This window comes from Emiliania huxleyi, assembly GCF_000372725.1.
Source record: "Emiliania huxleyi CCMP1516 unplaced genomic scaffold EMIHUscaffold_9, whole genome shotgun sequence".
Lineage (NCBI taxonomy): Eukaryota > Haptophyta > Isochrysidales > Noelaerhabdaceae > Emiliania > Emiliania huxleyi.
The window spans coordinates 1,055,798-1,079,421 of record NW_005195301.1 but is presented as its reverse complement, the minus strand read 5'-3'; the positions used below and the strand labels follow the sequence as shown (position 1 = coordinate 1,079,421).

Genomic DNA, 23,624 nt, shown 5'->3' with positions numbered 1-23,624 from the left:
CGTCGAACAGTGGCGGCGGTTCAGGGCGGCGGCGTCGGGAGCCCTCCCCGCCCCGACACAACGCGAACGAGCGGCCACGAGGGCGAGAATGGCGGCAACGGGCTATGTACCACCCCCCACGCGAGGGGGGCGCGACGGCGAGCGCCTCACCGCGATGCAGGTGGCGGTGCGAGAGGCGACCAACGCAGCCAGGAAGGCCGCAAAGACGATTACGTGGACGGCCATCGAATGGCGCAAGACGAACGCGCCCGAGTGGAGGGGCGGCGCCGCTGGGGAACAGGACGGAGACGATGACGACGACGTAGACGACGACGACGGCGACGACCGCTCACAGCCGGTGCCAGAGGAGGAGCCTACCGACGACGAGGGGGCAGGAGAAGAGTGGGACCGTCGCATGGGGGGGTCGAGGGCTAGAAGCAGCAGCGACACACGCCAGGCGGAGCAGCCAAGCCCCCCCCCGAGGACCGCCGGCCCGAGGCGCGACACGAGCGGGGGGGCACACAGCGGCGGACAGGGGGATGCCGAGCCTTCGATCAGGGTGGTCGTCGCCGGAAGCCGACGAGCGGAGACGCGCGACACGGGAGCGGACACAGTCCCGCGCCCCTTGCCAGTCAACATCATGAGAGGCACCGGGCTCGGCAACCCATTCCCCATGGGGAAGAGAGGCACCGACGAGGCGCTGCGCGACCAGGTATGCGAGGCATTCGACACGTGGCTCCGGCTGCGCACCGTTCCCGCCTCGGCCGTGTGGGACACTAGATCCACGCCAGCGCTCATCCGACAGGCCAACGGGCAGCCCTTCTCACAGGAGATCGCCCCTCGACGCTCCGACGAAGCTAGGACGGGGAACGACGCCGTCGTGGCGATGCGGGCCGCGCTGAACGGCCGCGGCAACGCCAAGGTGGTGCGGCTCGGATGCTCGCCCTCGTGTCGAGAGGGGAGGCTGTGCCACGGGGACAGCCTCGCAGCCATGGCGCGAGAGCTCATCGGCGTACGAGACGAGCGGCGCAGAGAGGGGCAGCAACGTGGAGACGCCCCAAAGCCACGCAAGCCGAGGGCAGACAAAGGGGTGCCGAGAGGCCCGCGAGCCCTCAAAGGCACAACGGCATACCAGATCGGGCACCTCAGTCTACTGCGGTTTCGGCACGGGCACGAGAGGCAAGTGTCACAGCGGACCCTCGACGCGGTGCGCGAAGCGCAGGGAGCTGGGGTCGAGCCGTGGAACACGGCAGAGCACGACAAGGCAGTCCACGGCCCAACGCCCGAAGGCGGGACGACGAACCCGATGGAGAGCGAGCCGCCAGCGAGCGAGACGTACGACGACGAGGGAGACGACGAGAGAGATAAGAGCGCCGCGGCGGACGACGAGATGGCCTTTATCGACGATGAGTTCTTCGAGCTTCCCGACGCGGCAACGGAGGGAGAGGCGGAGGGCGGGGGAAGCCAGAGTCAGTACAGCCAACAGAGCCAGGGGGGCGAGAGCGAGGGGAGCCAGAGCAGCCAGGGCAGCCGACGGACAGCGCACCGAAGGTCGCGGAAAAATCGACAAGCCGCGGAACGATTCATGGACCGACTCCGTTTCGAACTCCTACAAGGAGGCAGCGGCGGGGACGGACACAGACACCCGGAAGACGCCAACGACGGCGACGAAGATGGAGAGAGGAGCGAGGACGAAGAGATGCCCGACCGCACAACAGAGCCAGGGCCGAGCGAGCAACCACCCGAAACGGGCCATCCAAACGAAGGCAGCCAGACAGACGACGAATTCACAGTGATGGACGTAGAAGAGGAACAACCAGAGGACGAGGCGCCCCAGCCGCCGAGGAAGCGAGGGCGCTTTGAGAATGAACGTAGCGATTCGATGAGTCAGGGAGGGGGGGCGAGCCAGCAGCATCACGAGGGCGAGGAGCCGATGACGAAGACACAGAGACAGCGCCAACGCCAGCGGAGGCAGGGATCGCACCGGAAGCCACCCGTCAAGTTCAGACGCTAACCGAGAGAATGGTGACAAGAAAGGGGGGACTCCGAACGGCCGAGCATGCCCTCGCATGCCGGACAATTAGGTAGGTCATAGACCTCCCCCCTCCCGATGAACGTGGTTCAGGGTGGGTGTTCCGTTCATAAGTCATAAGGCTACTTACTTGTAACCACGATCGATGCGAGGACGCAAGTCCACCAAACTCGGCCATTCCAACGGCCAGACCGCTCGCTTAAGGCTGATTGGCTAGACGAGCGGTCTACCTCCAACGGGGCTGACTGGCACAACGAGGAGAGGTCATCCGGATGTGGCGGGACGCCGCCGGGCACCTGGTTGCTCTCCTCCGCCAGACAGCCCCTCCCGACGGGGACGCCACCACCCTCGCCCAGGGATCTACAATGCTGTCTTAAGGTCCGACAGGTTCGGCACCGGGCACCGCCTCGGTATACAAAATGCGCCTGCGGGCGGACCCTTACAGATCACAGATCACAGTTCCTTGCCCTCATCGCAAGTCTAAACTTACGTCCCCCCACCGCCCGCGACCACAGCCATGCACAACCGCCGGTCGTCCATCCGCTCGACCTCGCCGCTGGTCGAGGGCGAGTCGTCCCGCAGCAGCGCCGCCGAGTTCACCCTTCTCGACGCAGTCCTGGCGGAGCTCGCCCGCCAGGGCATGCCAGACGAATCCGCGGAGTGGTTCATCGACAGCTTTCCGAGAGAGATGCTCGGGGATCCAGCACCCCCAGCCGATTTCCTTGCAGAGTTGTTCAATCGCGCGTATGCAGATCAGACCAGCGCAGAGCCGGCAGTGGAGCCAACCGCAGCACGCGTGGCAACGTTGGCCCTGTCCAATGCCGGAGCAATGGCTCGTGCCAGAGCGGCGGCGGCGGCCTCTGAGCGGAGTGGCGAGACGGCCGCAGACGATGCGGCTACCTTTGCGGGTGAGTACACCCCGCCGCGCCCGCCGCCGCGGCGGGCCAGCAGCGCAGCGCCTGCCGCCTCCGAAGCATGGTCGGTTGGCCGGCCGGTGATTGTTGTGGCGGGAACGCCGGTGACGCGATGCCCGATGTCGAGGCAGGCAACGTGGCAGGAGGCGTCCAGGGCCAGATTAAGCAGCAGCTCTTTGGCCGATGCTATCGGCTGATTATCCTCGGGCTCTGCTTGCTGGTGACAGGGATGACGATTGCAGTCGGCGCTCTCGCCGGGGAGCTGGTTGTGCTCAGGACACCGTCGCCTCCGCCTCCACCCTCGCCATCACCTCCGCCACCGCCGCCCTCGCCATCACCGCCGCCACCGCCGCCCTCGCCATCACCGCCGCCACCGTGGTGGCATCAGCCCCCGCCGCCGCCGCCGCCATCGCCCTCGCCTCCGCCGCCGCCGCCGTCGCACTCGTCGCCGCCATTGGATGCCCGTATGTGCGAAGACGGCAGTAGCGTCGCGCTGCCGCAAGACCTTGGTGGTGACGTTCCATCCATTCTCGTCGACGGCACTTACTATGCTTGGGCGTCGCCATGCTCGGGCGGCTGCTCGTCGATCAACGACTTGCTGGGATGGTACTACTGCTCAGAGACTGAGTGGGCTAGTCGCCCAAGCAATTCAGCACTCTGGGCGCAAGGTTGCGCGGCATCGTGCTTCGATCCGACGTACGACCATTGCGACTCTGGCGGTCAAGGAGTGCGGGTCCCTGACGATCTAGGTTATAACGAGCTCTGGCTGTGCTTTCGACCCTAGTGGTCATTCTTTTGCATGATTAGCGTATCTAGCCGTGTCTGCTGGCGTCCCGGCCCCCCTCGCGCGTACAAATTCTTTTGGCCTCCTGTGCGCTTCGGCCGCCTCTGGCGGATGAGTCTCCTCGACTCTGAGCGGCGCGTGCTCAAGACGATCTTGTGTCTCTGCCTCGGCTACCTGGGCGGTCACCTCACCGCCACGCACGGCGGCGGCTGGGTCGGCGGAGGTGAGGCGAGCTGCGCAGTTGGCGCTGGCGGCGGCGGCGGCAGTGAAGGCAGTGAGGACGGCATCGAAGAGGGCATCGCGAGCATCGAGGGCCGCCTCGAGGGGCTCGGCGCCAGCCGCGGCCACCGCGACGTCACGGCGCAGGCCGCCGCATCTGCCGACGCGCCCTACGTGCTGCTCGGCGTCATCTCCAACCCTCCGAACTTCAAGCAGCGGGCGCTGCTGCGGCGGTTCAACGCGCAGACCGGCGGTCGGCGCGGCGACGGGCGCGTGCCAGGCCGCGGGCCGCAGGTGGGCGTCGAGTTTGTTGTTGGCAGCGAGCACCACAAGACGCCTCCGGCCCGGCTCTCGCAGAAGCTCGCTGCGGAGGTGGACGAGCCTGGCGACCGAGAAGGAGCTAGTCATGCCTCGGCCGAGGAGCGACAACTCTGTGAGCTCATAGGCGGACCAGTTTGGCGACTTGCGCTTCGTCGCCGCGCGGGAGGCGATCCCAAACGTGGGCAAGGCGAGCGAGGAGCCCGGCGGTTGGCGCTTCCGGGACCCTTGCACAGGAAGCTTCTCGGAACCTTCTCCGCAGGCGAGCGAGAAGTCGGCGGCCTGGTGGCTCTCCGCGCCGCGCCGCTCCTCCGCCGAGTTCTTTTGCAAGACAGGCGAGACAGCCGAGCTACGAGATACAGCCGAGATGTGAGATACCACCGAGATGCAGCTGAGATGCAGCCGAGATGCGGCCGAGAAGATGTGCACGATTCCTCTGCAAGACAGACGACGACTCGCTGATCCATAACGCGCACCTCGCGGCGTCGCTGCGGGCGGCGGCGGCGGCGGCCGGAGGCGGCGAGCCGCGGGTGGCCTCGGCTCACCTCGGCTCATCTCGGCGCATCTCGGCTCATCTCGGCTCACCTCGCCCTTCTTAGGCGACGAGCCGCTGGTGATGCTGTCGTACATCCGCTGGCGAGGCTCGCACCTCGTCCTCTCACAGACCAGCGCACAGCGCCAGAGGAGGCATCTCCTTCTCAATACCAAGGCTGCGAACAGGCTGGCTGCCGCACTACGACTTTCAGGCGTGCGGCGGCGGGTCGGGAGGGCCGCCTCTCGGCCGCCTCTCTCACATCTCGGCCGAGCCTCGGCTGTGCCTTGGCCCAGGCGTGCGGCGGCGGGTGGGGGGGGCCGCTGGACGCGATCCGCCAGATGGAGGACCCGGCCAACCACTGCGCGCGCGCCGAGGGGCCGTTCCCGCAGGGGACGGGCACGCTGACGTGCATGTCGCGCGCACTCGCCCTGCTGACTGCGCGCGACGAGCGGTTCGGGGAGTGGCTCGCCGTCGCGCGCGCGAGGAACGACTACGGCGCGCCGTGCCAGACTGCGGCGGCGTGCGCCGCGCACCCGCCCGCGACGCACATGTGGCACCACGAGGACGCCGGCGTGTCGTACAACGTGTGGCGCTCGCTGGCGCGCGGCATCGCCGCGTCGACCGGGGACGGCTCCCCCTCGGCGCCGCCCGCCGGCGCGGCGCAGGGCGCGGGGGGCGGCGCCGGCGGCGGGGTCGGCGGGCGGAAGGTGTACGTCGTGCACCTGCCGGAGAAGGGGTGGTTCTGGCCGTGGTTCAACGAGGCCGCCTTCTCGCCGCCGATGTCGGCCAAGGCGATCGTGGTGCACAAGGTCGTCGACGAGGCGCTGTGGGCAAGGGTGCGTGCGGCGTGGGACGTCGCGGCGCCGCTGCCGCGCGTCGTGGCGGACTGCTCGCAGACGTGCGCCTCGTGGGGCTGGACGAGGGCGCGAGTGGCGTGCGACGCCCCCCCGCCTCTGCCGGAGCGGCCGGCCGGCTCGTGGCGCGGCTACGTCCCGCGCTGGAACGGCACGTTGTGCCCGCTCACGCCCGCGCGCCACTTTGAGTGCTGCTTTCTGCGGGAGGCAAAGGAGGGCGAGGCGCGGGCGGTGTGAGGTAGGGGCATAGTACTGCCGCGCGCGCTCTCTGCAGGACCGCGCAGGCGCGTGTGTCAGACGGGTGGGAGTCGCGAGCGTGGTCAGTCCAGTGTGGTCTCAGAGTGTCGCACAAGTCGGAGTGGGCGCGGGGGCGGAGAGCTCTCTTGAGTGCTTGAGAGTGTAGCGTTTGGTTAGGTGTTCTTTCCTGTGGCGATCAGAACGCACCGTGTTTCTCTCCGCCGCGCGCAAGACCCATCACTCACCTACGGCTCTAAGTGACGCCGCCGCCAAGTCGGTGTGAGCCCCAAAGCGCCTATATATGTGTGTGCGTGTTGTGCGAGGGTCGCCCCCCCTTGCCCCACCACTTTGTGTGTGTGGAGAAATCTACGTTACCTTAACTTACCTTACTGGAGGAAGTTTTCATCACAAAACAAATGCTTTCGTAGGCGCCGCGGCTGAGGTGTGGCTGTGGGGCGCGTGGGCGTGGGCTGTCTCGCGTAAGGTGTATACACTTTCTTAACGTTATAACGCTTGGAGGCGGCGCGCTGGGACACACCCCAACCGCGGAGGGAGGTTATTAGTCCCGCTATGGATATGTAAGAGCCACTAATGCAATTGTCGGCCACCTTATGCACATCCATGCCCACGATTCGTAGGACGTCGCTGAGACGTCGTGTATTTTGGTGCCGTGTCAAGCCGGGTGGAGGCTCAGTGATGCGTCACGCATACGCCTCGCTTTACGCGTGCAGACAGAAAGCACGATCGGTGATTTCAAATGTGCTGCGTATTATGCGCACGTCTTCTGTCCCGATCGTTACCACCGACCTTCTGGCCGCTACGCACCACGCACCACGCATCTGTTTTATGTAAGCTTTGCCAGAGAGGCTCTCTCGGGCCGCTACGCACGGTGTATTACGCACAGGTCTTACGCAGTGGGATCGTAAATCGGGGCTGGGTGAGCCTATGACCGACGCATTACGCACATGCTCTACGCTCTCGACCGTGAACGGCGGCGGAGAGGGGGTGACGCCTCATGTATTACGCATATACGTCTGACGCATCGCTCGCCATGGGTGTCCGGGGGGAGCTTACGTCCCACGTATTACGCTCACGCACGACGGATTTTGACTGAGTAGTGGCGGCCAACAAGGGTTACGCCTCACGTATTACGCATACGTCTGACGCATCCGCCCACCTAACCCCTACCCGCTACCCGCTACCCGCTAACCCCTAACCCCTAACCCCTAACCCCTAACCCCTAACCCCTAACCCCTAACCCCTAACCCCTAACCCCTAACCCCTAACCCCTAACCCCTAACCCCTAACCCCTAACCCCTAACCCCTAACCCCTTACCCCTAACCCCTAACCCCTAACCCCTAACCCCTCTAACCCCTAACCCCTAACCCCCTAACCCCCTACCTAACCCCCTAACCCCTGACCCTAAAACCTAACCCCTCACCCCTCACCCCTACCCCTACCCCTACCCCTAACCCCTAACCCCTAACCCTAACTTCGCGCTGCCGCTAGGGCTGCCACAAGTTGGCGCTGCCGCTCGGGCTGCCATAAGCTGGCTAGGGTTGTATGTGCGCTGGTAACAACAGACTCGGGCATAGCCCTCGACAGCCACCCCCTAACCCCCCACCCACCCCCCTTTATGTGCGCGCACTGGCGCTGCCGCTCGGGCTGCCATAAGTTGGCTAGGGTTGTATGTGCGCCGGTAACAACAGACTCGGGCATAGCCCTCGACAGCCACCCCCTAACCCCCCACCCACCCCCCTTTATGTGCGCGCACTGGCGCTGCCGCTCGGGCTGCCATAAGTTGGCTAGGGTTGTATGTGCGCTGGTAACAACAGACTCGGGCATAGCCCTCGACAGCCACCCCCTAACCCCCCCACCCCCCCCCTTTATGTGCGCGCACTGTACCGCAACCCTAAGTTCGCTGTGGTTGAAGCTGAGATTGCATTCAAGTCTGCGGTGCACTTGGAGCACTTGGAGTGCAGTCTCGTGCATGATTTGTTTTTGCGCAACGTCCAAATTTGGCGACCGACGGGCGCCCATGTGTGTTGCCGTGGAAGCGAGGCACGTAACGGCAAACCGCGCGGCCTTCCGATTGGAGCAAGACGTTCTCCGGCTAGAGCAAGATGTTCGGGTCAACCTGAACCGCGACTGCATTATCTGCATCCTCGAGCTGCTACGTTTTGTCGACCTGGCTGCCTTAGCTAGGACAAATCGCAGAATATATTAAATGAACTCGGGGGCACGGGACGCGGCACAAACGGGGCACAAACGCCAGGCTACAAAGACGGGGAGGCACGTAGTGACGCAGGGGGGTCTAGGCGACGGCGGCGTCCTCCGACGCCGCGGCGAGCCTGAGCTCGGTCGCAATCTCTTCCGCCGCCGCGAGCTGCAGCGCGACTGACCAAATCGCAGAAACAACTCTTTTCTGAGCCGCGAAGAGTGGTCCGCATGGCTCATTCAACACGAGTGGCGATACATGCTCGAGCGACGGATGGACTGCGCAAACGATGAAGCGATCGATCGCCTACGTGCCAACGCGCGCGGCGAATGGACAGACGCTCGCATAACCTTGTGGCAGAACTGCGTGAATTGGCTGGACCAGGTCGAGCTTGTGGTCGACCGCTTCCACTACCGCAACCACAACGCGAACTACTGCCGCAAATTTGTCGATCCTCACAAGTGCGAGGCGCTGAGGTACGACGACAACACCGAGGCGGCTGAGAGCGCCTTTTCCTGGCTCGCCCGCAGCAAGCACATCTTCCGCACGATGATAGGGGGGTGATATTTTTGACCTGGCTGACGGCTAGAACCAGTCGAGGTTTATATCTCTCTCGAGCCCTGGCTCGCACGCAGCAACCTTTGTCCGGGCGATGAAGGAGCCGCGCTTTCTGGATTCAGCAGCCGCAACTCAGCGTCCTGTGCGGTATGAGATTGCACCGACACCGCTAATAGATTTCCGTGTTATATCAACAAGAGCATACATTTTACACACGCCAAACGGCAACCTCATCCAAGCACAAGCACACGCGCGCACGAAACACACACGAGGCAGTTCCCTTTGGAGGGACTGCACCGATCACACAGAGCACCCCCCCTGCGCACAGACCCAAATATGTAGGCACCATATATGGCCGGGTAGACTCGGGGGCTACGGCTCTATCGCAGTGCCTGTCGCGGCCGCGAGCGGGACCAACATTCCTCACTGCCGAGCGCAGCGAGGTCGCCATGCTCCGGTTCCGGTGCTCGAGTCTGTCGCCGCCCAGCGGCTACTGTGCAGGATGGTGCCCGTGCCTAGCGGCTACTCTGCGGGATGGAACAGCAGCTTGGCTGTGTATCGGTTGCGCATGTGCATCAAACGCAGGATCGTGAACAGGAAGCGCGACTCGTTCATCGTGCGGAAGATGTGCTTGCTGCGGGCGAGCCACGCAAAGGAGCTCTCGGCCGCCTCGGTGTTGTCGTCGAACCTCAGCGCCTCGCACTTGTGGGGATCGACAAATTTGCGGCAGTACTTCGCGTTGTGGTTGCGGAAGTGAAAGCGGTCGACCACAAGCTCGACCTGGCCCAGGAGCCAATTCACCCACGGGCTGCTTTCACGGCGCCTATGCCAGAACGCGTGGAGGTGGCACGCGTCGTCGTAGGCGAGCACCTTGGGCAGCTCGATTCCGGGCGTGGACAGCATCGAATGCATTGACTGGTGCACCTGCTTCAGGCTCTCGGCGACTGCGAGCTCGTCGACACAGAGGAAGAGGCCGCACGAGGAGACGGTGGCGAGCACGCCCGCCGTGGTCCGCTTCTTCATGTCGGCGTACTGGTTCTCCTTGAGGTTGCTGCACGGCACCTCGAGGACGGCGGCTGCGAGGGCGGACCCCTCGGTCGAATCAAAGTCGCCACCATCCTTGCGCTCCGGGTCCGCCGCGAATTCGCCAGCGTGCGGGGGCTCGGCGGGAAGAGGCATAGCCTCGGGCGGCGCCACGAGGGCAGGCTCGCTGCTCGTCGCGGCCCGGCCAGATCGCGTGCGCGCCGAGACCTTCGCACGGCGAGGGTCGGCCTGCAGTGCCCGCTCGCGCGCGAGCCGCTCCGCCTCCTGCTCCGCCTTAGCCTCGTGGAATGCGCGCCACTCTGCCGTCTCTTCCGACCGCTTAGCGGCGCGCGCCGCGCGCAGCTCCTCGGCGCGAGCGACCTTGGCGGCAGCGAGGGCGTCGGTGCCTCCGGCCGCAGCAAGATCGCTGCGGCACCAGGACGGGCTGGTGGGCTCGGCTCAAAGTCGAGCGTGAGGGTGACCTCTGTCGCAGCCTCACGCGCAGCCCGTCAGTGCACCTGTAGCAAGGCGTCCAGGATGAGATTACGGGCTGCGCGCTGCATCTCGCCTTTGCTGCTGCAAAGGGTTTGGGGGGCAACGGGCGCAAGAGGTAGGTGTGGCGGGTGGTGGCATGCACCCTCGCACGCGATTCATCTGCCCCGGAGCATGCCCGTTCGCGTGTTGCCGTCGCGTACTCGACAGACATGAGTGACGCAGCTCTGAACATCCAGGTACGAGCGGCGTCTTGGCTGCCTGACGTGCAAATGCGGCGCCATTGTGACGCTTCTGGCTGGCAGTAAGCCAGCAGTATCATGCGGGCGGGTACGATCTTACGCGCGAGACAAGTCGCGAGGGTCCATCCGTGGGTGTGGGGGCCGCGCGCGCCTCTTCGAGCGTGCTGGAAGCAGGGTTTACCGGCCGCTCCGCCCGCCTGTGGCCCCGCTGTGCCACACCCGCTCGGCACCATGGTGGAGGCGCAGGTGCGGGTCAGAGCGGTAGGACGAGTTGGTTTGGAGCGTAGGGCATCGCATGGCAACGCCAGGGACCGCAGGTACGGCTGTGAAGCGCGCCACAGTCCATCCGCGACACGGCGTGGGTCGGGCGCCGCGTCAAGTTATAGGAGGGTATTCAGTTTGGAACGTCATGGCTGCAGTGTGCGAAAACGTGGTCTGTGCATCGAAGCGGCGCAGCAGGTCGAGCTCGTACACAGTGTCATTGAACTGGAAGAAGCCGCTGCGCTTAGTGCTAGCGCCTGGTATGGGCGTCCAGGTCTTGGCTTGGTCGGAACCACGTGCTGGCGCGGTTGCCGGGGAGAATTTCATTGCAACGGCCACGCGGTGCAATGCGGGCTGTCGGCCAAAGGTGCCAACCCTGAGCAATGGTGCGACTGTGTCTCGGCCGTGCACCCCTCCTTTGTGCTGTGGCATACGAACAATGCGAGCCTCGCGCACGAGATCTCGAGCGCACGCTACTCGTGGAGTAACGGCACGCTCGCGAGAATCCGCTCGATGGAGGCAGAGGATCGCCGCTGGGAGGCCCTGCTGCGTGGCGCGGGTGTGCCGTACCATCGCGTCTACTACGAGCAGCTTCTTGGCCCGAGCCAGCGCGAGCAGCACCTGCGCCGGCTGGTTGGCTTCCTAGGAGCCAAGGCGGCAACCGGCTCGCTTCTCGGCCGCGTGGGCGGCAGCCTCGTGCCTCTGCACGAGCCAAGCTGCAGATCGCGCGTCCTCGCATATCGACGGCTGCGCGCGGCGATCCCAGGGACGCGCACGGCTGCGGCGTGCGACGCCCTGGAGAAGACTATCGGCCGCGGGGATGAGGATTCGCCAGTGGACTTCAGGCCGGAGGAGCTCCCAGCGTTCCGTGACGAACAGGCAATCCTGCCTGACGCGGCTCGCTTGACGCGGCGAAGGGCAATCCGAAACGCAATCAAATAGCGGGTGAGCGCCTTGGCAGCTGCGATCCCGTGATGGGCTTGGCCGTCTTCCCGCCCCCGAGGAGGTCGAGGTCCAGCAGGTACGGCTTGGCTTAGCGAGGGTCGTCGATGGTCGCCGCGTCGTACGAGCCCTGCTAGAGCACGTCGACAATATTCCAGGAGGCTATGTATCTGGCCTCCCGCCCGGAGGCACAGGCAGGAGGAAGGAGGGGAAGGCGCCCGCCCGGCAGAGGCGGCACTCCCCGGTGAGGCGCGGAGGGAGGAGACGAGGCCGTCGAACCTATGCCCCGCGGCGGCAGCCCCGAGGCGTCACCCAAGCAGGGCGAGCAGGCGTGGTGGAGGCGTGGCCTCTCACTTGTCTCGACGAGAGACGCGCGCGGGCGGGCGGGCGAGGGGCGTGTGCGCGGTGCGGTCACCCGCACTCTCAGAGCACAGAGCTCAGAGGCGAGCGCGACGCGCGACGTCGTCGAAGAAGGCGAGTGTTGTAAAGAGAGGAGATCACGAGTATTAGAGCCGTATGAAGGGATAGATGCATCTTCGTCCCAGTCGGATATGTATTTTTTTTGCCCCACCTACACAAAAAACTAGTAAATCCTTCCTTCTATGAGTGTGCGCTCACCTCCTCGTGCCGTACTCCTGCCGCCGGCGCCGCTCCTCCGCCTCGAGCCGCCGCCTCGCGCGCTCGTGCCTCCCGATCTCAAGGTTGGCGGCGCGGATCGACACGAGCCCGACCGGCGGCGGAAAGTCCACCCCAACGCGCCCGCCCTGCGCGTCGTACTTTGCCACCGCACCCGATCGGCCGTTGAGGTCGGCGCGGCCCCGCAGCCGGCGCGGCCTCACCTCGGCGCCGCGCGGGAAGCGCAGCTCCAGCGCCGGGACTGCGTCCACGAAGGCGAGCGGCGCGCCTCCGGCCGGGTGCAGGTGCTCGTCCAGGTGTGGGCGCGCGAGCAGGCAGCGCAGGAAAGCGTGAAAGGTGGACGGCCACCACGCCTCCTCCTCCGACCCGCCGAGCTCCTCGTCCACGTACCTGGCACGTCGTGGACGTGTCGTGCACATGCCCAGGCGATGCCGGTGCTCGTGCCCACCGTGCGAGAGAGTCGGGCTGGGAGGGCGGCCAGCATAGCGTAGAGGTGTGTGTGTGTGTGTGTGTGTGTGTGTGTGTGTGTGTGTGTGTGTGTGTGTGTGTGTGTGTGTGTGTGTGTGTGTGTGAGCAGCATCTAGCTCCATGTACCGCACGTACTCGCACAGCGCCGCCCAGTCGCCCGCCAACAGCGGCACCCCGTCCGCCCGCGCCAGCAGCACCTGCTCACAAGCGCCGCACGTGGACCGCCACCGTCCGATCGCCCACTCCGTCATCGGCGGGCGCGTCGGCAGCGCCGGAGGCAGCGGCCCTGTTTGCGCGGCCACAGACTGCCAGAGGAGCGGAAGGCCGAGGTCCTTCTCGGCCATGAGCTTGAGCAGCAGCATACGCCGGAAAGCGCCGCCCTCGGCAGGCGCCGCCGCCTCGCCGCCCGCCGCTGCCGCCTCGCCGCCGCCACCCTCGTGCTCGAGTCGCAGCTGCAGCGGCACGCAGAGCGACGCGCCCAGCGGGCTAAGCTCGAAGCCGGCCGCACCCGCTGTCACCTCCGCCTCGGCCACGCCGCTCCCGTCGATCCGGAGCCCGCGCAGCGTCGTGCCCTCCGCCGCCTCCACGTACGACAGCGTCTGCTCCGCTGGCGCGGGCCGGTGCCTGTCCGACTTGGAGCGGTTCGCGTCGACCCAGCGCTCGGCGCGGACCGAGCCCGAGTCCTCGCTGCGCGGGAGCCCGAACGCTCCTGAAGGCACCATCGTGCGTCTTTCCGGCTTAGCGTGGGTCTCGCTCTAGGTTCTCGCCAGCAGGTCCCGGATCTCTGCCAGGGGCCCCTCCACTCGCCTGCACCTGCTCGAACCCTGAGCACTGTGCGGCGTTGCACGCTCGAGGTCGTGCATGATGTAGTAATTATTGTCTTGAGTAATGCGCGTCTCTCGACAGAGAGCGCTAGCCTCTACCCCTTCGGTCCGTCGAATCTCGGCGCGGCAGATGCGACGCCGAGACTGACGAAACCTCTCTGGTGGTGGGCTGCTGAGCCTCCCCCACACACGAGAACACCACTGGGACACCCATGACACACTAGAACAGGTATGCCACGAGGCGGGATGAGACTAGACGTCTCGGACGAGACTCGTCGCTCGACGGAAACCTAAATCGTGAACATCGGGTTGCTGCGCGGCGGGTCAACCCCATTATGCGCAGTCATCCAGATGTCAACTGCACCTCAGACAGTCGCCGGCGTGGGCGGGAGGGGCGACTGTATCTGAAGGCGCGGTAGCGGTAGACGGGCAAGCCACAGCTGGCAAGATGTCGATCGCCATTGACCTTGCTCGAGCCGCGGCGGGGCCGTGAAAGTGGAGCGTGTCAGGATCGTTGGCTCGGCTGTGAACTGACCTCGCTGTGAATGTGACCGCCGTCACAGACACTATTGTCCATGAGTGGAAGACTGAGAGTAGAGTAGAATCGGGTCGAGCGACCGGCCCAGTCGACCGTCCCCTCCCCTCAGCAGAGCGGGCGAGAATCCTAAAGGATTCACGCCTCCTCTGCCAGGGGCCCCTCCACTCGCCTGCACCTGCTCGAACCCTGAGCACTGTGCGGCGTTGCACGCTCGAGGTCGTGCATGATGTAGTAATTATTGTCTTGAGTAATGCGCGTCTCTCGACAGAGAGCGCTAGCCTCTACCCCTTCGGTCCGTCGAATCTCGGCGCGGCAGATGCGACGCCGAGACTGACGAAACCTCCCTGGTGGTGGGCTGCTGAGCCTCCCCCACGCTCGGCCTTTGATGTGGTATGTTGGAAGGTCGACGCCCGGAACGGCCTAAGCTCAGCTGAACCCCACGCATAGACCTCCTTGAATCACAGTCAAAGATAAGGGCAACTGGCGGTTGGGTCGCTGACGTCGCACGACCATGCGCCCGAGCGACCGATCGTGATTATCGACCGATCTCGCAACTGTCCCAGCGAGTAGTCCGGTGCTCCGGTAAAACCCCCCCGCCCCCGCCGTAGCGATGACGATGAGGAAATAGCACCCGACGCGAGTCGGGCCTACACTCGCTTGGGTGGCAAGCACGCCACAGTTGCACTCATCAACAGTGTCAAACACCGTTGCCACTGTCGACTTAAACGATAGCAGCTGCCGACCTGATTGCTGCTTCGTCGTGACCCAAATTTTAACTGAACGAGTTGAAGATCCTGCCCATACGGACTGCTGCTTCGACGTCGAAGAGCATTACTCCGACCGCGTCGTCGATCGACCACGGTCGCCCCATCGACGACATCGGCCGAAATCATGCGTCGCGCTAATTGAAAGATTGACCACGAGTGGATCGATCAACCTGCCCATCTGGCGTGCGCCCAGAGCTGGTCCTGGTAGCAGCCAGTGGATATCTCTGAATCTGAATCTGAGTGTGAGACTAGTCAAGCATCTACTCAAAGTCCCTACACAGAAAAGGCGGGTGAGGGACTCTCTCGGCGGATCTCTGGACAGCCTCGGCCAATCTCGGCCAATCTCGGCCAACCTTGGCCAATCTCAGCCAACCCCGGCCAACCTCGGCCGACCTCGGCCAATCTCGGCGAACCTCGGCCTATCTCGGCCAGCCTTGGCCATCCTCGTCCACCCTTGGCCCACGCGCCAACCACCTCGGCCCACGCGCCCAACAACCGTGGCCCACGCGCCAATCTCCTGCGACTGTATCTGAAGGCGCGGTAGCGGTAGACGGGCAAGCCACAGCTGGCAAGATGTCGATCGCCATTGACCTTGCTCGAGCCGCGGCGGGGCCGTGAAAGTGGAGCGTGTCAGGATCGTTGGCTCGGCTGTGAACTGACCTCGCTGTGAATGTGACCGCCGTCACAGACACTATTGTCCATGAATGGAAGACTGAGAGTAGAGTAGAATCGGGTCGAGCGACCGGCCCAGTCGACCGTCCCCTCCCCTCAGCAGAGCGGGCGAGAATCCTAAAGGATTCACGCCTCGCACAAAAAATCCTAGCTGGAGCTCGAGCGGCGGTAGCGGCGGTCTGAGCGGGCGGCGCCCCAGCAGACCCCAGCGGACCCGTTGGCGCGCAGCCTCGACAGCGCGCGGGGGGCACGCCCGCGCGACACCCCCCCGCCTGCTCACTACACCGCTAGAGCGCGTAGCACTCTCGCGATTTGGGCACGGCGCACGGTGGGTGTGAGTACGGCCGCTCTCTATAGTCACTATTGGAGGAGATTTTAGAGGATTCAGCTTTCGGGTACACCTAAACCGTGTGCATGCGCGTGGTTCGTCGATTTCAAGCTCTCGGCCCAGACCTGCCGCGCCACCCACGCCCACCCCTCCCGCCGCGTCTGCTGCGTCCCTCGCGCCGACCGACCGCCGCTGCCGCGTTCGCTGGCTGCGGATGCACAGCATCCACAGGAGCCTGCTGCTGGCAGACAAATGTAGTCTGCACCGCCACGTGCGCTCCAGCGGCAGCGATGGGCAGCGCAGGCTGGCGGCAGGTCGGGCACTTGGTGTCGCGCTCCAGCACGCGCAGCGCGCAATCCTCACAGTAGAGCGCGTGGCCGCACGCGAAGCGGACCGAGCGCGGCGCGTCCCAGCAGAGGTCACACAGGCGCTCCTCCGCTGCTGCCGTCTCCTCCACCGCCCTCGCCGCTTCGACTAGCGCCTCCAGCCGCGGCAGTGCCTCTGCGAGCGGCATCCGCTTCGGTTTCCTCTCGTACGCCAGCCCGACCACGAGCCGCACCAGCTCCTCGGCCTGCGCCGCCGACCAGCCAGCGTCAGCCGCCGCGATGCCCTCCGCGGTGTCGGGCTCCTCCAGGGCAGCGTAGCACTCGTCGAGGAGGCCGACGGCGCCGCGGCCGGTCAGGGCGACGAGCAGCGTGATGCCGAGCGCAAAGCCGTCGGTCAGCTGCGAAGCCTGCCCGCTCTGCGAAATGATCGGGTCCATGTACCCAAGCTTGCCGAAGAGGCGCTGCGTCGACAAGTGCGAGACCTGCTGGCTGCCGCCGGCCGTCGCCTCTGCCGCGCGCGCGAGGCCCACGTCGGCGAGGTAGCCGTTGCCGCGCTCGTCGAGCAGGATGTTGCCCGCCGAGACGTCGCGGTGCAGGATCATCGGAGAGCGCGTGTGCAAGTAATGCAGCGCTCTCGCGGCGTCGCGCAGCACGCGGAGCCGTGCGGCGGAGGAGAGCGGCGGAGGCGGCGTCTCGAAACCGAGCATGCGGAGCCGCTGCAGCGCGGCTGGCGTGCGGTAGAGGCGGTCCTCGAGGCTGCCGCCGCGGCAGAGGGGGTAGACGAGGCACGCTCTCGCCGGTGCCAAACAGACGCCGAGCAGGGGAAGCAGGGACCGGTGGCACGCCGCGCTGAGCGTGCGCACCTCGCTCTGCAGCTCGGCGAGGCCTTGGGCGCCGACACCGACCAGCGCCGTCTTGACGGCGAACCCGCTCGCGACGCGCGGCAGCGACGGCAACGTGTCGCAGCGGTAGACACGCCCAAAGCCGCCCTCGCCCACCTTGCGCGCCTCGTCAAAGCCCTCGGTCGCCGCGGTGAGCTCGTCGAGAGGGACGGCGGAGGGCGGTGCGGCGGCGGCGGCGAGAGCGGCGACACTCGCCGCCGCCTCTGCCGCCTCTGCCGCCGCTGCCGCGGCCGCCGCCTCCGCTACCGCCGCCTCTTGAGCCTCTGCCACCGCCACTGCCGCCACTGCCGCCTCTATAGCCGCCGCCTCCGCCGCCGCCTCCGCTGCCGCCTCCGCCGCCGCCTCCGCCGCCACCGCTGCCGCCGCCTCCGCCTCCGCCGCCACCTCCGCCGCCTCCGCTGCCGCCCTCATCCTCGCCTTCTCCCTCTCCCTTGCCGCCTTCTCCCTTGCCCTCGCCTCTTCCTCCTCCCTTGCCCGCGCCGCCGCCTCCGCCTCCTCCGCCGCCCGCGCCGCCGCCTCCGCCTGCCTCGCCGCCGCCTTCTCCTCCTTCTGCCGCTGCCGCTTCAGCGCCCTGGCCTCGCGGGTCTTTCGCTCCGCCAGCTCGTCGCGCAGCCGCCGCGCCGCCCGCAGCGCCTCCGAGCCGTCGGCGGCCTCGGTGTTTGCGTTGATCGCCGCCCTGAGCGCCTCGAGATCGGCGTCGCCTCGGCCGCACGCCTCAACCGCCTCGCGCAGCGCGGACTCGGCAGCATCGCGCGCCTCTGCCGCCTCTGCAGCCGCTGCCGCCTCGCGTGCGGCCGCCGCGGCCTGTTCGGCCGCTGCCGTCTCCCCCTCCGCCTCTGCTGCGGCCGACGAGTGCTCCTCGAGGGCGCGCACGCACTCGGTGTGGCCCTGCTTCTTGGCCCACTGAAGCGCCGTCTTGCCGTCAGAGGTAGGCGCCGCGTCTGCGCCAGCCCACAGCAAGCGCCGCACGACGGCGGGGTGGTTCGAGTAGGTGGCGGCCATCAGCGCGGTGAAGCCGTCGCTGCTCTGCAAGTTGATTCTAGCGCCGTGCCGAATCAGCAGCTCGACCAGCCGCTCGTGGCCTTTCAAGGCGGCGTTCATCAGCGCGGTGCTGCCGTCGCTACCCTGCAGGTTGACCTCCGCCCCGCGCCGTATCAGCAGCTCGACCACCCGCTCGTGGCCGCCGTTGGCGGCGCCCACCAGCGCGGTGATGCCGTCGCTGTCCTGCTTGTTGATCTCCGCGCCGTGCTGCAGCAACAGCTCGACCAACCGCTCGTGGCCGTGGAAGGCGGCGCCCATCAGCAGCGTGAGGCCGCTCACGCCGCCTTTGATGCCGCTCACGCCGCCTTGCTCGTACGTCGCGTCGACCCGCCCGCCGCCCTCGAGCCACGCCAGCACCGCCTCCTCCTCGCCTCGCTCCGACGCTGCCACGACCGCATCGGGGGCTGCCGAGACACCGCTCGACGCCTGCTCCGCCGCCACTGCTGGAGATATCGTCTTCGCGACGCTCGATCCAGCCGAGGGAGCGCCGCCGGAGGAAGCGCCGCCTGCGTCTGCGCCGCCGGCTGCCGCCGCCGTGGTCTGTCCCGCCAGCATATCCTGGACGTGCTGCCTGAAGGCCTCGACGCACTCGGCGTGTGCCAAGGATAAGGGCGGCAGACTGGCACACTGCAGCGCCGTCATGCCGCTCGTGGTGCGCGCAGCCGTGTCTGCGCCCGCCCGCAGCAAGCGCCGCACGACGGCGGGGCGGCCGTTGCCAGCGGCGAGCATCAGCGCGGTGTGGCCGTTGCTGTTCTGCAGGTTGATCTCCGCGCTGTGCCGTATCAGCAGCTCGACCACCCGCTCGTGGCCTTTGCCGGCGGCAGCCATCAGCAGCGTGAGGCCGCTCACGCCGCCTCTCTCGTACGTCGTGTCGACCCGCCCGCCGCCCTCAAGCCACGCCAGCACCGCCTCCTCCTCGCCACGCTCCGTTGCTGCGATGACCGATTCGGGGGCTGCCACACCACCGCTCGACGCCCGCTCCGCCGCCGCCGGCGACAGATTACCGGGCCGCACCCGCACGCTCTCGCCGCTGCCCTCGAGCGCCACCGCGTACCGCCCGCCCTCGAAGCTCTGAGCCACGCCCCGCCGCCCGTTCAGCTCGGGGCGGGAAGAGAGCCCGCCGAGTACGACTCGCTGGCCGAGCAGCGGCGCGTCCACCGCTGCCGCTGCCGCGCCCGACGAAGCGCCGCCCGCCCCTGCCCGGCCGTCTGCAGCCGCCGCCGCCTCCGACAAAACCTTGACGCACTCGGTGTGGCCCTTTTCCTTGGCCAGCTGCAGCGCCGTCTTGCCGTCAACAGTGCGCGCCGCGTCTGCGCCCGCCCGCAGCAAGCGCCGCACAACGGCGGGGTGGTTGACGAGGGCGGCGATCATCAGCGCGGTGAAGCCTTTGATGTGCTGCAGGTCGAGCTCCGCCCCGTGCCGCAGCAGCAAATCGACCACCCGCTCGTGGCCTTGGCTGGCGGCGAGCATCAGCGCGGTGTGGCCGTTGCTGTTCTGCAGGTTGATCTCCGCGCTGTGCCGTATCAGCAGCTCGACCACCCGCTCGTGGCCTTTGCCGGCGGCAGCCATCAGCAGCGTGAGGCCGCTCAACTTGCCGATCTCGTACGTCGCGTTGACCCGCCCGCCGCCCTCAAGCCACTCCAGTATCGTCGCCTCGTCGCCTCGGTTAGCTGCCGCGATGACCGCATCGGAGACTGGCACGCCACCGCTCGACGCCCGCTCCGCCGCCACTGGCGACAGATTACCCGGCCGCACCCGCACGCTCTCGCCGCCCTCGAGCGCCACAGCGTACCGCCCGCCCTCGAAGCTCTGAGCCACGCCCCGCCGCCCGTTCAGCTCGGGGCGGGAAGAGAGCCCGCCAAGCACGACTCGCTGGCCGAGCAGCGGCGCGTCCTCAGCTGCCGCTGCCACGCCCGACGAAGCACCGTCCGCCCCTGCTCGGCCCTCCGCAGCCAACGCCGCCTCCGACAAGACCTTGACGCACTCGGTGTGGCCCTCCTCCTTGGCAACCTGCAGCGCCGTCTTGCCGCTCGCACCGCGCGCCGCCGCGTCTGCGCCCGCCCGCAGCAAGCGCCGCACAACGGCGGGGTGGTTGAAGAAAGCGGCGTACATCAGCACGGTGAAGCCGTCGCTGCTCTGCAGGTTGACCTCCGCCCCGCGCCGTATCAGCAGCTCGACCACCCGCTCGTGGCCTCGGCTGGCGGCGTGCATCAGCGCGGTGATGCCGTCGCTGTCCTGCTTGTTGATCTCCGCGCCGTGCTGCAGCAGAAAGTCGACCACCCGCTCGTGGCCTCCGATTGCGGCGCCCATCAGCAGCGTGAGGCCGCTCACGCCGCCTCTCTCGTACGTCGTGTCGACCCGCCCGCCGCTCTCGATCCACGCCAGCACTGCCTCCTCCTCGCCTTGCTCAACTGCTGCCACGACGTCGGAGCGCGCGACACTGCCTGACACCGGCTCCGCCGCCGCCGGCGACAGATTACCCGGCCGCACACGCACGCTCGCGCCGCCGCCGTCGAGCGCCACCGCGTACCGCCCGCCCTCGAAGCTCCCCGCCACGCCCCGCTGCCCGTTCAGCTCGGGGCGGGAGGAGAGCCCGCCGAGCACGACGCACTGCCCGAGCAGCGGCGCGTCCATGTAGATGCCGCTCGCTCGCGCTCGCGCTCGCTGCTGCCGCGCCCGAGGAAGTGCCAGTCCGCGCCGTCCGCGTCGGCCCGTCTTTTTACCTATCGGCGTGTATTCTTTTTTCGAGCCTCCGGCCCTGCCCTGCCCCTACCTACCTACCTACCTACCCTACTTATGGGAAACTAAAAAAGAAATCACCCGATGGGTGAAGGTGGGGTACCATACCAACTAAAGTGATGGTTGGTGGTACTCTCCTGCAACCACAGTCCTTCCTGTGACATGGCAGGCCACTCTCAAGCCCTACAAGCACCAGATCACCCATTTGGGGAGGGTTGACATCGTGATTTTCGCGGAAAATTTCTTTTTCTGAAAATTCCAGAGCAGGTTGAGGAAGCTCAGCGCCGGCGCGCCCTCGATGGAGGCGGTGAGTGCGTGGGCGCCTGCCGGAGAGGGCGGGGCCACACACTCTGTCTCGGCCACAGGAGGTCCGCTGTCACGGCGCTGGGCGCTCCGGGGTCTTAGGGCGGTCAGGGGCGGTCAGGGCCAGGGCGGGTAGGGCTAGGGCAGGGCGGTTAGGGCGATGGCGGTTATAGGGCTAGGGAGGGCTAGCGGCTAGCTAGGCGAGAGAGTGGCCGGCGCCCTTGTCGGAGATTGCGTTTGCGCCGAGGTCGAGCGACTTTAGGCTGTCGCGGCGCCGGAAGAGAGGACCGCCGCCACCGCCTCCGCCTCGGCGTCGTGGTTTCGTATCAAGAATACTCACTCACTCACACTCACAGTGAGGGAGGGCGAGACGGTCGAGGGGTCCCGTACCATGCGGAATCGACCCTATCAAGTGCTCAAGTGCTCAGCCGACGATTCCTTTTTTTGTCTTTTACGGCAGTATCACATTGGGCGGCCGATGCGCAAACGTCCGTCCCGCGATGCCCTTCTTCAATCAGCAGCGGCGGCTCGCGAGGAGGCGAGACCTCAAGCGGCTGGGCCCCGAGGAGATCCAGCGCGAGTGCGATGCGATCGATGCGGCTTGCGATGAGGCAGCACGAGCTCGCGCCATGGCTCGGAGCCCGCCAGCTGAGTGCGCCATCTGCCTCGGTGCGGTTCAAGAAAGAGAGTGCCAGCCCAACCTCCTGGGCTCTGACTGAGCTGCTCCTCGCTTCTTTCAGGTGCAATGACAGGAGCTACGTGGCAGTGCCGCTACTGCGGTAATCGGACTCACGCTCGCTGTCACGAGGTGCATTCAGCCACACCGGAGAGAGCCATTGCGGTCGGCCTCGGCAAACCGCGTGCCCATGCATCCGCAGGCCTGGCTCGAGTACTCGACGACCTGCCCCTTTTGCCGCAAGCTCGACCGCAGGCCGCGAAAGAGCACACGCTGCTTCGCGATCGTCTGCGCTATTGCGCTCCTCTCAGCTCTCGCAGGTGCAAGCCACGGCACCAACTCCACCGGGTTCTCTCTTATTCCCTCTGCTGCTTGTGCGCGACAGGCACTGCAGGGTCGTCGGTTCCGTCGCCCGTGCCATCAAAGGAGCGCGGGGGAGGGTAGCAGGCCGCGCTGCTATCTCTTTTTATGTCGCATGTCTTTTGTTTAGTGAGGGGCGCAGGTGGCGGCACCCACGACCCAGAACGCAGAAGCTGCGAGACCTCGGCTGCGGACGTGAGTCTGAGTATACGGCTTACTGAGACCTGAAATGTATGAGATGGCTCCCTGACCACCGACTTCGTTGATTGAAGCGGCAAATCCATGCGACTTCACGTTTGTGATTCACAAACGTGTTACACTCTCGAGAGAGAGCAGAGAGCGCCCCTTCAGCAGCAGCGCCCGCTGCGCGCTCTCCCTCTAGCTACTGCCTTGTTCACAGTCCCCTTCGTCTGTGAGCCGCCGCGCACGAGCGCCACCGCGACTCTCGAGTTCATTGAGGGGGCTCCGCGCGCGGCTCACTCCGCCGGCGCCTGGCTGAGCACGGCATACGGGTTCGTGCCCTTTGCGAAGGCGGCGAAGGAGTCGCTGCCGCCTCCGAAGAGGGCTGCCGCCGCGTCGGGCGGCGCGTCGGCCGCCTTGGACCGAGGGGGGCGCGAGAGGTTTAGCAGCGCGGCCGCGGGGACGACAGCGGCGCGCGACGTCTCGAGGCGCGAGAAGTGGCCAAACGAGCAGAAGCCCTCGTGCTCGAAGATGACCTCGCAGCGCGCGCCCTGCGTCGCCAGCACGATGCCTCGCTCCCCAAACGGCACCGGCCCGGAGCCGCGCACGTACAGGACCGCCTCGCCCGGTGCGTGGGCCGCGGTCACGCCGGCGACGGAGACGCGCGGCTCGGTCGGGCAGAGCAGCTGCGTCGCGGGCAGCTCGACGACGAGGGGCGCCGCCGCCGCCTGCGCGGGGGCCGCCGCCGCCGCCGCCATCGCCCGCAGCTCGGCCTCTGCCCTCTGCACGGAGGTTGGCGAGAGCCGCAGCATGTCCGCGGGCACCAGCGGGGCGTCGCGCGAGCCGGTGCCCTCGAGCCACGCCTTGAGCGCGCGCAGCCGCGCCGCCGGGCCCGCCGGGTCCTCCCCCCCCTCGCCCCCGGCCGCTGCGCCGCCCTTTGGGGGGAGCAGGATGCCCGCCGTTGGGCCCCAGCCCGCCCTCGCCTCCGGGCGCGGGGAAGGCGTCGGCGAGGGAGTAACCGTTCTGCCCCGCGGCTTTGCAGACCACCCTTCCCGAAGAACGGACGGGAAACTCGGCCTTGGTTACTCGCGCCAGCGTGGCGCTCCCCCCTAGGCCCGAGAGTAAATCCCCTCACCTTCGTTCCGGACCCGTCCGGGGGGAACGGGGTGCCACCCTGGACACCAGCCGGAAGGGGCCCACCAGCCCGCTTGCCCCCCCCGCGGAACTCGGGATGGCTCAAGACCCCGAATCTCCC

The 23,624-nt window shown here is 66.8% G+C and overlaps 5 protein-coding genes across 5 annotated transcripts in view; 3 read left to right on the top strand and 2 right to left on the bottom strand.

Moving 5' to 3' along the window:
- Positions 1-619: 619 nt before the first annotated feature.
- EMIHUDRAFT_199210 (hypothetical protein) lies at positions 620-1,993 on the top strand (the record flags this gene model as incomplete). Its single annotated transcript, XM_005757826.1, has 1 exon — positions 620-1,993. The coding sequence occupies one exon, from the start codon at positions 620-622 to the stop codon at positions 1,991-1,993; it is 1,374 nt and encodes a 457-aa protein (XP_005757883.1).
- Positions 1,994-3,037: 1,044 nt separating this feature from the next.
- Positions 3,038-6,077, top strand: EMIHUDRAFT_462005 (hypothetical protein; the record flags this gene model as incomplete). Its single annotated transcript, XM_005757825.1, has 4 exons — positions 3,038-3,593; positions 3,933-4,300; positions 4,374-4,427; positions 5,075-6,077. The coding sequence occupies 4 exons, from the start codon at positions 3,038-3,040 to the stop codon at positions 5,870-5,872; spliced, it is 1,776 nt and encodes a 591-aa protein (XP_005757882.1). The 3' UTR covers positions 5,873-6,077.
- A 9,724-nt stretch (positions 6,078-15,801) lies between these two features.
- On the bottom strand, positions 15,802-17,205 carry EMIHUDRAFT_199202 (hypothetical protein; the record flags this gene model as incomplete). Its single annotated transcript, XM_005757824.1, has 2 exons — positions 15,802-15,818; positions 16,026-17,205. Coding segments are annotated over 2 exons (1,197 nt in total), but the record flags the coding sequence as incomplete, so codon positions are not given.
- A 4,448-nt stretch (positions 17,206-21,653) lies between these two features.
- EMIHUDRAFT_199201 (hypothetical protein) lies at positions 21,654-22,273 on the top strand (the record flags this gene model as incomplete). The annotated part of the gene is made up of 4 exons (XM_005757823.1): positions 21,654-21,822; positions 21,894-21,961; positions 22,032-22,149; positions 22,224-22,273. 4 exons carry the CDS (start codon positions 21,654-21,656, stop codon positions 22,271-22,273), a joined length of 405 nt encoding a protein of 134 aa, XP_005757880.1.
- A 119-nt stretch (positions 22,274-22,392) lies between these two features.
- Positions 22,393-23,624, bottom strand: part of EMIHUDRAFT_448662 (5'-3' exoribonuclease) — a gene marked incomplete at its 5' end in the record, with an annotated part of 7,237 nt that continues 6,005 nt past the window's right edge. Inside the window, 2 exons of the mRNA XM_005757822.1 lie at positions 22,393-23,055; positions 23,505-23,543. Of these exons, the coding sequence (XP_005757879.1) occupies positions 22,666-23,055; positions 23,505-23,543 (429 nt within the window). The 3' untranslated portion in view covers positions 22,393-22,665. The remainder of the gene's footprint in view (positions 23,056-23,504; positions 23,544-23,624) is intronic.